Source organism: Hemiscyllium ocellatum, chromosome 29 (genome assembly GCF_020745735.1).
Source record: "Hemiscyllium ocellatum isolate sHemOce1 chromosome 29, sHemOce1.pat.X.cur, whole genome shotgun sequence".
NCBI lineage: Eukaryota > Metazoa > Chordata > Chondrichthyes > Orectolobiformes > Hemiscylliidae > Hemiscyllium > Hemiscyllium ocellatum.
In genome coordinates this window covers 56,135,906-56,148,997 of record NC_083429.1, presented here as the reverse complement: position 1 = coordinate 56,148,997, position 13,092 = coordinate 56,135,906, and the positions used below count along the sequence as shown (strand labels likewise).

Below are 13,092 nucleotides of genomic sequence, written 5' to 3'. Positions count from 1 at the left end.
GTACCAGGGTCCCAGGTTCAATTCCAGCCTCGGGTGACTGTCTGTGTGGAGTTTGCACGTTCTGCGTGGGTTTGCTCTGATTTCCTTCCACAATCACAAAGATGTGTGGGTCAGGTGAATTAGCCATGCTAAATTGCCCATTGTATTAGTCAGAGGGAAATGGGTATGGGTGGGTTACTCTTCGGAGGGTCAGTATGGACTGGTTGGGCCGAAGGGCCTGTTTCCACACTGTAGTAATCTAATCTAAACTATTGCACAATGCTAGGTTTAAAATAAACCATTCCATGGTTGGTTCCTCAACATACTGTGTGGGAACACCATTTCACATAAATGCTTTGTGCATTCCTATACCATGTTGTATTACTCAGTTACATTCTCCTGTAAGGACCGTTTTTAAAAAAAGTATTTGTGCATTTTTAATCTTGGAACAAAAGGGGAAGAGGTCTGCTTTAAAAACTAGAGATTGTTGAAGAATTGCTGCAATTTAAAAAAAATCAATCACCTAATCCTCATTGCAGGTGATGTTTGCACAGTTTCTTGCTTAAGCAGTAGGGGAAGCTCAGACATAGAATCACACAGTGTAGAAACAGGCCCTTCAGCCCATCGTGTCCGTGCTGACCAACAAACACCAAACTGTACTCATCCCATTTCCCTGCACTTGCTCCATAACCTCCTGTACCTTAGCATTTTCCCACTCATCCAGATGCTTCTTAAATGTTGCAAGAATACCTGCCTCCACTACCCTCTCAGGTAGATCATTCCTTCTACCACCCTCTGGTGAAAACATTTTTCCTGAGATCTCCTCTAAACCACTAACTCCCAACTTTAAACTTACAGCTCTGTTCTTAGACATGTCTTCCACAGAGGAAAGATTCTCATGGCCTACTCTGTCGATATGTGTCAGAATTTTGTACACCTCAATTAGATTCTCACTTAGCCTCCTCCCTCCAAGGAAAGCAAACCCAGCCTATCCAGTCTCTCCTCATGACTGAGATTTTTCATCCCAGACAACATCCCGGTGAATCTCCTCTGCACCATCTCCAGTGCAACCACACTCTTCTAATAGTGTGGAGACCAGAACTGCGCAATATTCCATCTGTGGCCTGACCAGTCTTTTATAATGTTAAAACAAGACCTCCTATAGTCTTCAGCTTGGCTAATTAAGGCAAGTATCCTGTATGCCTCCTTCACTATCTAGGACAAAGTGAGGAATGCAGATGCTGGAGATCAGATTGGAGAGTGTGAGGCTGGAAAAGCCCAGCACATCAGGCAGCATCCGAGGAGCAGGAGCTCCTAGCTCCCATCCCTGCCGTGTCTTCAACATTCCTCCAGACCTCCCCCTCACTGAGGACAAATGTTTAGACCTCAATAAAGGCCTCACCTTTATTCCTCCACAGTCCCAGGTTACTAAGTTTGACATATAGAACATAGAACATAGTAAAATACAGCGCAGTACAGGCCCTTCGGCCCTCGATGTTGCGCCGACCAAATCCTACCTAACCTACACTAGCCCAATAACTTCCAAATGCCTATCCAATGCCCGCTTAAATGACCATAAAGAGGGAGAGTTCACCACTGCTACTGGCAGGGCATTCCATGAACTCACAACCCGCTGTGTAAAGAATCTACCCCTAACATCTGTCCTATACCTACCACCCCTTAATTTAAAGCTGTGTCCCCTAGTGACAGCTGACTCCATTAGCGGTAAAAGGTTCTCAGTGTCTACCCTATCTAAACCCCTAATCATCTTATACACCTCTATCAAATCTCCCCTAAACCTTCTTTTCTCCAATGAGAACAGGCCCAAGTGCCTCAGCCTTTCCTCATACGATCTCCTCATATGCTGTGACTTTGAACGTTTCTTGTGTTGCCTCTGCCTCTGTGCCTACTTTTTTAACCAAGACACCTGCCCACCCACCAAAGACCCCTTCTCCCATCTCCAACATACTCCATCCACCTGGACACCCCGCGCTGGCCATTTACCTGCCCTTGACCTCTTCATTTCAAACTGCCGCCGAGACTTTAACCGCCTCAAACCATCTACCCCCCCTCCCCAACTCTAACCTCTCACCCTCACAACGCGCAGCCCTCCACTCCATCCCCTCTAACCCCAACCTCACCATCAAACCAGCGGATAAAGGGGCTGCAGTTTGACGCACTGACCTCTACACCGCTGAAGCCAGGCATCAACTCAAAGACATCTCCTCTTACCATCCCCTTGACCATGACTTCACCCCAATCTCCAAACCGTCATCTCCCAGACCATACACAATCTCATCACCTCCGGGGATCTCTCACCCACACCTTCCAATGTCATAGCTTGGGAACCCTTCACCATCTGATTCTATCTCCTACCCCAAGATCCACAAGCCTGACCACTCTGGCCGACCTATCATCTCAGTCTGTTCCTGCCCCACAAAACTCATCTCCACCTACCTCGATACTGTCCTATCCCCTGGTCCAGGAACTCCCACATACATTTGGGGCACCACCCATGCCCTGCACCTCCTCAAAGACTTGCGTTTCCCCGACCCCCAATGCCTCATCTCCACCATGGACATCCAATCCCTCTACACCTCCATCTGCCATGACCAATGCCTCCAAACCCTCTGTTTCTTCCTCTCCTGACGTCCCCAATAGTACCCTTCCACCAACATGCTCATTTGTTTGGCTGGACTGGTCCTCACTGTCAACAATTTCTCCTTCCAATCCTCTCACTTGAAGGGCTCTGGCCTAAACCATCGATTCTCCTGCTCTTTGGGTGCTGCCTGACCTGCTGTGGTTCTCCTTCACCACTGTCTACCTGCATTACCAACTTCAGGGATCTATGGACTTGCACATCAAGGTCCCTTGGTTCCTCAGTGCTCCCTAGGGATCTACTGTTCTTTGTGCAAATCCTTCCTTTATTAAATCTCCCAAAATACATTATTACCTCACACGTTTCAGGATTAAATTCCATCTGCCATTGCTATGCTAATTGACCAGTGAATCAATATCAGTCGATAGCCTGAGGCCATCCTCCTCACTGTCAACAACACCATTTTTTTGTGTCATCTGCAATCTTACTAGCTTAAAAATACGGGGTAGACCATTTAGGACAGAGGTGAGGAGAAACTTCTTCACCCAGAGAGTGGTGGCTGTGTGGAATGCTCTGCCCCAGTCTCTGGATTCATTTAAGAAAGAGTTGGATAGAGCTCTCAAAGATAGTGGAGTCAAGGGTTATGGAAATAAGGCAGGAAGAGGATACTGATTAGGAATGATCAGCCATGATCATATTGAATGGCGGTGCAGGCTCGAAGGGCTGAATGGCCTACTCCTGCATCTATTGTCTATTGTCTATTATCTATACCTTCTACATTCACTCCCAAGTCGTTAATGTATGTAACAAACAATAACGATCTCCGCATTGATCCTTATGGTACACCTGCTGGTCACGGGCTTCCAATCACAAAACAACACTCCTCCATCACTTTTGGCCTCCTACGGCCAAGCCAGTTTTGGATCCAGTTTGCCAATTTATCTTGGATCCCTGGGCTCTGACCTTTTGAACCAGCCTTCCTTGTGGGTCCTTGTCAGAGGCCTGAGTGAAGTCCATGTAAACCATCAACTGTACTACCCTAATAAATATATTTAGTCATTTTTCAAAACAAAATCTCAATTAAATTAGGCAGATAGTATCTCTGTCCCATAGATTTGTGCTGACCATCCCTGATTAATTCTTATCTTTCCAAGTGTTGATTAATCCTGTCCCTCAGAATTATTTCTAGTAAATTCCCTACTGGACTAATTGGTCTGTAAATACCTGGCCTACCCTGTTACGTGTCTTGAACTAAGGAACTACAGCTGTCGTCCAGTCACTTGGCTCTTTGCTGGCCACAGGTGAAGTATTAAATATCTCCACCAGAACCGTAGCCATCTCCTCCTTTGCCTCCCAAAGCAGCTTGGGATACATCTCATCAGGCCCTGGGGATATGTGCTGCTGACACATCTAAAATCTCCTCATTAATCTTAGCATACTCTGGAACTTGAGCATCTAACTGAAAACTCCAGTGACAATGTTTTTCGCCTTTGAATACAGATCCAAAATATTCATTTAAGACCTCACCCACGTCCCCTGTCTCCGTGCACTGATTGCTCCTTTGGTTTCTAATAGGCCCCACCTTTTTCCCCTGGTAATGCTTTTGACCTTAATATACTTTAGAAAATGCCTTGGGGTTTTCCTTAATCATAGCTGCCAAAGATGTTTTGTGGCCCTTCTTTGTCCTCCTAATTTTTTAAACAGCCTGTACAGACTCTGTTCCTGAAGAGCCTCCCCCGCTTTTAAAGCTCTGTACCTAACATTTACTACTTTTTCTTTATTAGACTTGACACTGAGTTCCATGGACTTGCTGGCCATGAACACTCACTATGCTACTGTTAAAAGGCTCTTCCTACTTTCTTAGCTGTAGCCGAACCTGCAAGTAGCAGCTCCCAGCTTCATGTTTGCCATATCCTGTCTAATGATAGTGAAAATGGCCTTCTCCCAATTTAAACACTTAATTACTACACTATCCTTATGATTTTCCATATGGACTTTGAAACTTACAGAGTTACAGACACTGTCCCCGAAATGCACACTCACTGAAGTTTCAACCACTTGACCAACTTCATTCCCAGGGTTAGGTCTCGCACCGCCCCATCTCTCAGAGGGCTGTCTATGTACAAAAACTCTCCTGGGAGCACTTTCAAAATTCCACCCCATATGATCTTTTCACACTAAGGTGATCCCAGTTAATGTTAGCAAATCCTCTAACTATAAACTATAAACTAAACCATTACTCTATTCCTATCTCACCTGTCTGTGATTTGTCTACATATCCTCCTCCTCTATTCTCTCTGACTGTTGGGAGGCCTGTAGTATAATCACACAAAACAGATTATCCTCCTTTTTGCTTCTAAGCTTTACCCAGGTGGCCTCATTTGTACAGCCCTCTAGGACATCCTCGATAATCACTGCCAATGATGGGCTCCTTTAGCAATAACTCAATGCCCTCAGCTCTCTTACATTCTGCCCAACACACCCATGTTTCCTAACCTGTCTGTGTCAATATATGTGTAACTGTAGAATTCTACACCAGCAGTTCGTAACTAATTACCTGTGGCTAGAATCGATTTACTTGTAACAAGTAATCATTCTTGTTAAGTACAGAAACCTGCTTTGGACTTTCTGTTAACTTGGGTCTAAAAGAAAGATGAATGGGGGAATTCTGCATATTTTATAAAGTCTTTAACTTTTGTGAGTAGTCTGGGAATAGTGAGGCTTGATCTCCGGTGAGCTATCCCAATGAGGGGTAGATTAACAGGATGCCCCACATAAGCCTGACAGCTTGGTGAGCGGTAAACCACTCCAACCAACGTTTCCTGCCCTTTGTTGTTCCTTAGCTCCATCCAAATTGATTCTACATCTCGAGCTGGTGATCTGAGCTCCTGTCTCACAAATACTGACCACATCTGAAATCATCAGAGCCAGCCCACCTCCATTTTGTTCCCTCTCCAATTCCCATTCCCACTGTCATCAGTTTTCACCGAGGCTTCCCCGGCTATGGAGAGACCTTGCTGTAATGGCAATGTGGCTGTACTACTAATGCAGGATTCCAGCTGCTGGGGGTTAAAATCCCAACATGGCAGGCAGTGAAGTTTTAATTTGTGAAATGAACCTCAGCAAAAAACAAGTTCACTGTGAAACTTTTATCAATTGATGTAAAAGCTCATTGGGATGCCCTTAAAGGAAGGAAACTGCTTACTTGTTCTGGCCCACATGTGACTCCAGACCCATAGCAATGTGATTGAATCTTACCTGCCCCCTTGGCAATTAGCAAGAAGCCAGCAACATTCACAACCCATCTACAAATTTTTTAAAAACAGCTCTCAGGTGATAGACAGTATTTACAGAGTCACTCAGCCTGACACCAGGCACCTGGACAGGGACAAAATCCCAGTTACTCTTGGAAAATGAATTTGAGTGACCTCAGTAAGGTGCCCATTAAACAAACAGAACAGGGAACTTACGATTATTATATACAAAGAGGTTCTCCGCGTCAGCCCCATCTTTTGAACAGCTATAATTGCCATTGGATAGAGAAGACAATTTCGACTTCTTAATGGTTATGACTTGATCATTGTTGAACACAGTGCCTAAACATTCCACATGGAGGATTCCATCAATTTTGAAAAAATCTGGAAAAGAGATGAAAATATCATTTTGGTGATCAGCTGAGGATTCCAATTGGAATTTGATGGGATCATAGGCATAAAGTTGTAGAGATGTACAACACTGAAACAGACTCTTCGGGCCAACTCATCCATACCAACCAGAAATCTTAACCTAATCCACTCCAATTTGCCAGCATTTGTCCCATAACCCTCCAAACCCTTCCTATTCATGTACACATCAAATGCCTTTTAAATGTTGTAATTGTACCAGCCTCCACCACTTCCTCTGGGAGCTCATTCCATACACACACCACCCTCTGCGATTAAAGTTGCCCCAAGGCCCCTTTTAAATCTTCCCCTCTCACACTAAGCCTATGCCCCAGGCTTAAAGAAACAGCCTGTATCTTCACTTGATACTAAACTGTCCTTATTGGACCACCCCGCATGCAACTACAGAGTTAGCTCCAGCACAGTTGCTAATGGGAAGAAGTCTTCACACCCCCCAGGTTAAATCTGATTTTCTCAGACCTGGGGTGGAGGGGGAAACAGCATCAGGAACACCAATACCAGACATAAAGTGAAAAAGAAAGTTTATTTCAGGGGACAAAGTTTGGTGTAGGAACCTGCATGGTTAAGAGGCATGGTAGACACAAGGTCAGGTCCAGTGATGTATAAAGTTCAGGAAGGTGTGGCGGTCCTCACCAAGCTCGTGGATCATATGAAAACTGCAAATTCACAAAGAATGCGGGAGCAAAATGTGCCCAGCTCCTGGACAACCTTCACCAACTGTTCCAGAATTTGTGAATTCTCCATCTTCCTCAAGCTTTAAAGGTACATTGGAATCTGAGATGGGCACTGTGGACTTTGACACCTTTGCAAATCTTACCAGGACTTGTACACTTAATGGTAAGGTCCTGGGGAGTGTTGCTGAACAAAGAGACTTTGGAGTGCAGGTTCATAGCTCCTTGAAAGTGGAGTCGCAGGTAGATAGGATAGTGAAGAAGGTGTTTGGGATGCTTTCCTATATTGGTCAGAGTATTGAGTACAAGTTGGGAGGTCATGTTGTGGCTGTACAGGATGTTGGTTAAATCACTTTTGGAATATTGTGTGCAATTCTGGTCTCTTTCCTGTTGAAAGGATGTTGTGAAATTTAAAAAGATTCAGAAAAGATTTACAAGGGTGTTGCCAGGGTTGGAGGATTTGAGCTACAGGGAGAGGCTGAACAGGCTGGGGCTGTTTTCCCTGGAGCGTCGGAGGTTAAAGCATGACCTCATAGGGGTTTATAAAGTCATGAGGGGCATGGATAGGGTAAATAGACAAAGTCTTTTCCCTGGAGTAGGGCAAATCCAGAACTAGAGGGCATAGGTTGCAGGTGAGAGGGGAAAGATATAAAAGGGACAAAGGAACAACTTTTTCATATAGAAGGTGGTGTGTTTATAGAATGAGCTGCCAGAGGATGTGGTGGAGGCTGGTACAATTGCAACATTTAAAAGGCATTTGGATGGGTATATGAATAGGAAGGGTTTGGAGGGATATGGGCCTGGTGCTGGCAAATGGGACTAGATTGTTAAAAATCACACAGCACCAGGTTATAGTCCAACAGGTTTAATTGGAAGTACACTAGCTTTCGGAGTGACGCTCCTTCATCAGGTGATTGTAAAGGAGCGTTGCTCCGAAATCTGGTGTGCTTCCAATTAAACCTGTTGGACTATAACCTGGTGCTGTGTGATTTTTAACTTTGTACACCCCAGTCCAACACCAGCATCTCCAAATCATGGGACTAGATTGGGTTGGGATATCTGGAAGATGTGGACGGGTTAGGCAGGGAGGGTCTGTTTCTGTGCTGTATATCTCTATGACTCTATGACCCTATGCTGCCTGAATAAGAGAATGAATTTCTTTTGAGACACTCCGGGGGCAAGCTTTTGTGTGTTACTTGCTGCCCATGTCAGAGGCTGAGTTGGAGGAACCAGACCTGGTGCTAAAACGCCAAAGGAGGAGCTACAACTAAATGAACTGACCGATGTCCTTGGACTCAGAAGGGGAGGGATGTAATGATTGTAATGTTGTCAGCCAGATGGATCCCATAGAGTATGAGTTGCCTGACTGAGGCTGTTAATCTGATCTAATCAGGGAGCCCGGGCTGACAGATAGGAACTGAAAATTCTGTTCACTCTGAGAGTTGGCTCTGAGGGAGCTGGATCAGGGTCAGGGACTCTCCATGTGTAAATAATGGGTGATTTGGTGATGGGATTCCAGCCTCTGTGGAGTTATTTCATAATCAACTGTACTTAATAAAATGACTGAACAGGGTAGTGCCTGCCCAATGTTTAGATATTTTCTTAGAAACTGCAAAGAGCAGAATTTAACCAACATACATTTAACGTGAATTCCATTGTTCCTTATATATTAAATGCAACAATAGGAAACAATCTCACTGTCATAATTATATAAGATAGTAAAGAACACACATGTGACTTTATAATATGAAACTTGAATTTACCATTGTAATTAATGTGACAATGCTGCTCCTTTAAAAATATGGTGTTGTCCTTGGTTTTTTATTAAAAAGGGTTGTAAAAGGCAGAGGTTCTGATTTGTCTGGGTTTACGTCACTTTGATTATGGCTAACAGATACTGCCTAAGGCAACAATCACGAAAAAGGGCATTTAGGTTCTTTAAAACCATTTGTACAATGAAAGGGGCATTCCACCATACATCTGCTTAAAACAACTAGAAAAGGGGGGTCTGCGCTACCTTCCTGAAATGTTTTGAGGGGACGCTGGCGTTGTCCAAAACATTTGATATTATATTGTTAGATATAATGAGTGCTGAATTGTACTGTACTTAAATTATGTTTGCAAATTCTAGTTCTATTGATGAGTATCTTTACAAGCTTGAGATGGTCTACCACTGACTGGTTACAAGGTTAGAGCAACATTGAAGCCTTCCCCAAAGCATGTTCTTTTGATATATTTACTACGGGGGAATGTAATATTTGTATCGTAATAGATGTCAATGTCGAAAAGTGTGGCGCTGGAAAGACACATCCGGTCACACAGCATCCAAGGAGCTGGAGAGTCGATGTTTCGAGTATAAGCGCCAGAGACCCGGGTTCAATTCCCGCCTCAGGCAACTGACTGTGTGGAGTTTTCACATTCTCCCCGTGTCTGCGTGGGTTTCCTCCAGGTGCTCCGGTTTCCTCCTACAGTCCAAAAATGTGTACGTTAGGTGAATTGGCCAGGCTAAATTGCCCGAAGTGTAAGGGGCAGGGGTAAACGTAGGGGAATGGGTCTAGGTGGGATGCGGGTCAGTGTGGATTTATTGGGCCCAAGGCCCTGTTTCCACACTGTAAGTAATCTAATCTAAAGCCCTTCATCAGGAATGTCTATCCATTGTAAGACCCAAGGACAAATTTATTTATGAAACTTGTATCACTGATATTTCTGAGTAGGGCAGGTTAAAAGATGTGTTCTGATTGCTGTGTTTATGATGACAACTTTTGCCAAAGTATTAAGGTTTGTCAACACTCAAAGGTCATTGACATAGAATTACTTCAGTGTTCAGTCCAGGACTGACCTCATTGTACACGTGGATAAAGAGGCACTGGACTTTTGGACAGCACTCAATTTCACTTCTTTTTATTTAGTAGGGACTGCATTTTATTTGGGTAATTGTAATTCCTTTGGTTTAGTATGTGAAAATTGTAAAGTGCAATACTTTAACAAGAAAAGTAATTCCAAAGAATGCTGCTGCAGTTTCCTCCAGTTGAATTTGCAGCAAATGAAGTAATTCTACCCTGATTCTTACGCTCTTGCCTTGTTTTTGTTTCAAGTTGAGCCAGACGATTTACAATTATCATATTTGATTCTGTGACACTTTGGGCACCATGTACATGAATCCCATGTAATCCAGAATGTGGACTCATTTGGGTTGGGGCAGGGTTGGGGCAGGGTTGGGGCAGGATTGGGGCAGGGTTGGGGCAGGGTTGGGGCAGGGTTGGGGCAGGGTTGCCAGTTATATATATTTGCTGGTTATATGAGAATACTCTTCTAGGAATCCAATACAGTACATTTGATTATTCTTTGAATAAAAAGTAGTCTCAATGCCAAAAGGACAGTACAGTTTACTTGCTGGTTTGTAGACTCTCTGGTAATTGTTTGTAATGGCACCAACGTGAGGGAGGACAAGAGCCGGTTAGTGTGGCTGGGAGAACTACTGCATAGTGGGTGAATATATGTGCAGCAGACCTTGGCACATCACTTTCTAATAGATGTTTTTGAACAAATTTTATAAAAATGGGAATTTCTGTGAAAATGTTGCTGTTTGCACGAGAATTCTGGGTGTTTGGGTATCAGATAACAGAGCATTCACTCACAAAAATTGCCAACTTGCTGAGATATTTGTATCATCGATAGTCACAGGTGAGATGCTGGAAGACTGGAGGTTGGCCAATGTGGTGCCACTATTTAAGAAGGGCGGTAAAGACAAGCCAGGGAACTATAGACCGGTGAGCCTGGCCTCGGTGGTGGGCAAGGTGTTGGAGGGAATCCTGAGGGACAGGATGGACATGTATTTGAAAAGGCAAGGACTGATTAGGGATAGTCAACATGGCTTTGTGCGTGGGAAATCATGTCTCATAAACTTGATTGAGTTTTTTGAATAAGTAACAAGGAAGATTGATGAGGGCAGAGCAGTAGATGTGATCTATATGGACTTCTGTAAGGCGTTCGACAAGGTCCCCCATGGGAGACTGATTAGCAAGGTTAGATCTCATGAAATACAGGGAGAACTAGCCATTTGGATACAGAACTGGCTCAAAGGTAGAAGACAGAGGGTGATGGTGGAGGGTTGTTTTTCAGACTGGAGGCCTGTGACCAGTGGAGTGCCACAAGGATCGGTGCTGGACCCTCTACTTTTGTCATTTACATAAATGATTTGGATGCGAGCATAAGAGGTACAGTTAGTAAGTTTGCAGATGACACCAAAATTGGAGGTGTAGTGGACAGCGAAGAGGGTTACCTCAGATTACAACAGGATCTTGACTAGATGGGCCAATGGGCTGAGAAGTGGAAGGTGGATTTTAATTCAGATAAATGCGAGGTGCTGCATTTTGGGAAAGCAAATCTTAGCAGGACTTATACACTTAATGGTAAGGTCCTAGGGAGTGTTGCTGAACAAAGAGACCTTGGAGTGCAGGTTCATAGCTCCTTGAAAGTAGAGTCGCAGGTAGATAGGATAGTGAAGAAGGAGTTTGGTATGCTTTCCTTTATTGGTCAGAGTATTGAGTACAGGAGTTGGGAGGTCATATTGGGGCTGTACAGGACATTGGTTAGGCAACTGTTGGAATATTGCGTGCAATTCTGGTCTCCTTCCTATTGGAAAGATGTTGTGAAACTTGAAAGGGTCCAGAAAAGATTTACAAGGATGTTGCCAGGGTTGGAGGATTTGAGCTATAGGGAGAGACTGAACAGGCTGCGGCTGTTTTCTCTGGAGCATCGGAGGCTGAGGGGTGACCTTATAGAGCTTTACAAAGTTATGAAGGGCATGGATCAGGTAAATAGATCCTGGGTTCTGGGGTGTCCAGAACTAGAGGGCATAGGTTTAGGGTGAGATGGGAAAGATATAAAAGAGACCTAAGGAGCAACTTTTTCATGCAGAGGGTGGTACATGTATGGAATGAGCTGCCAGAGGAAATGGTGGAGGCTGGTACAATTGCAGCATTTAAGAGGCATTTGGATGGGAATATGAATAGGAAGGGTTTGGAGGGATATGGGCCGGGTGCTGGCAGGTGGGACTAGATTGGATTGGGATATCTGATCGACATGGACGGGTGGGACCGAAGGGTCTGTTTCCATGCTGTACATCTCTATGACCCTATGACTCTATAATGCCCCTGCCCACCATCCACTGGAACTTTTATCATTGCTTATTTTACCCCTCGGCTCAAAGTTTGAAGCTTTCCTGGCTGATTTCCCATTCTTCAATCTCTTTAAATTTCAGTTTATCTAAAAGTCTGCTACACAAATTTTGGACAAAATTGAACTGGTTCCTTACCTCTGTTCATATTTACTTACATCAATCTCCTAGTCCCCCAACATATTAAAGTCCTTGTTCTATCTTGGCTTTGATTCTCCCTATCTCTGACCTCACAAAACTACTCCAATATCTTGCATTCCACATTTGTTCTTTTTATTTTGTCTTCACCTTGTGTATTTTAAAAGTCAAAGCAATATTCCTGTTTATGATGTACTGGTCTTTTCACAGAATGTAAAATTTAAATTGTTTTGACAGAAGAGAAGATAAAACCTTGGTCATTGAGGTGGACGATAGAGAATTGTCATTCATGATGACTGCAGGCATGAAATTAAGCCTTCAGGGTGGTGGCATGCAGCAGACCAACAGGTAACAAACAGGGTCCAGTTTTGTAATAACTAATGTATGTGCACAGCAATGCAAAAAATTTAAATTTACCAATGTCCTGTACAGCCGCAACATGACCTCCCAACTCCTATACACAATACTCTGACCAATAAAAGAAAGCATACCAAACGCCTTCTTCACTATCCTATCTACCTGTGACTCCACTTTCAAGGAGCTATGAACCTACACTCTAAGGTCTCTTTGTTCAGCAACGGACCTTACCATTAAGTGGTATGGTCCTGCTCTGATTTGATTTTCCAAAATATAGCATCTCATATTGATCTAAATTAAACTCAATTTAGTCAGAGTATTGGGTACAGGAGTTGGGAGGTCATGTTGCGGCTGTACTGGAATTGGTGAGGCCACTTGGAACACTGCGCTCAATTCTGGTTTCCTTCCTATCGGAAAGATGTTGTGAAACTTGAAAGGGTTCAGAAAAGATTTACAAGGATGTTGCCAGCGTTGGAGGAATTGAGC

At 43.9% G+C, this 13,092-nt stretch overlaps 1 protein-coding gene across 1 annotated transcript in view; it reads right to left on the bottom strand.

The window, feature by feature from the left end:
* LOC132829609 (T-cell surface glycoprotein CD3 delta chain-like) overlaps window positions 1-13,092 on the bottom strand; it is a 72,236-nt gene that overhangs the window by 14,759 nt on the left and 44,385 nt on the right. The window contains exon 3 of the mRNA XM_060846891.1: window positions 6,049-6,216. Coding sequence (XP_060702874.1) covers window positions 6,049-6,216 — 168 coding nt within the window. The remainder of the gene's footprint in view (window positions 1-6,048; window positions 6,217-13,092) is intronic.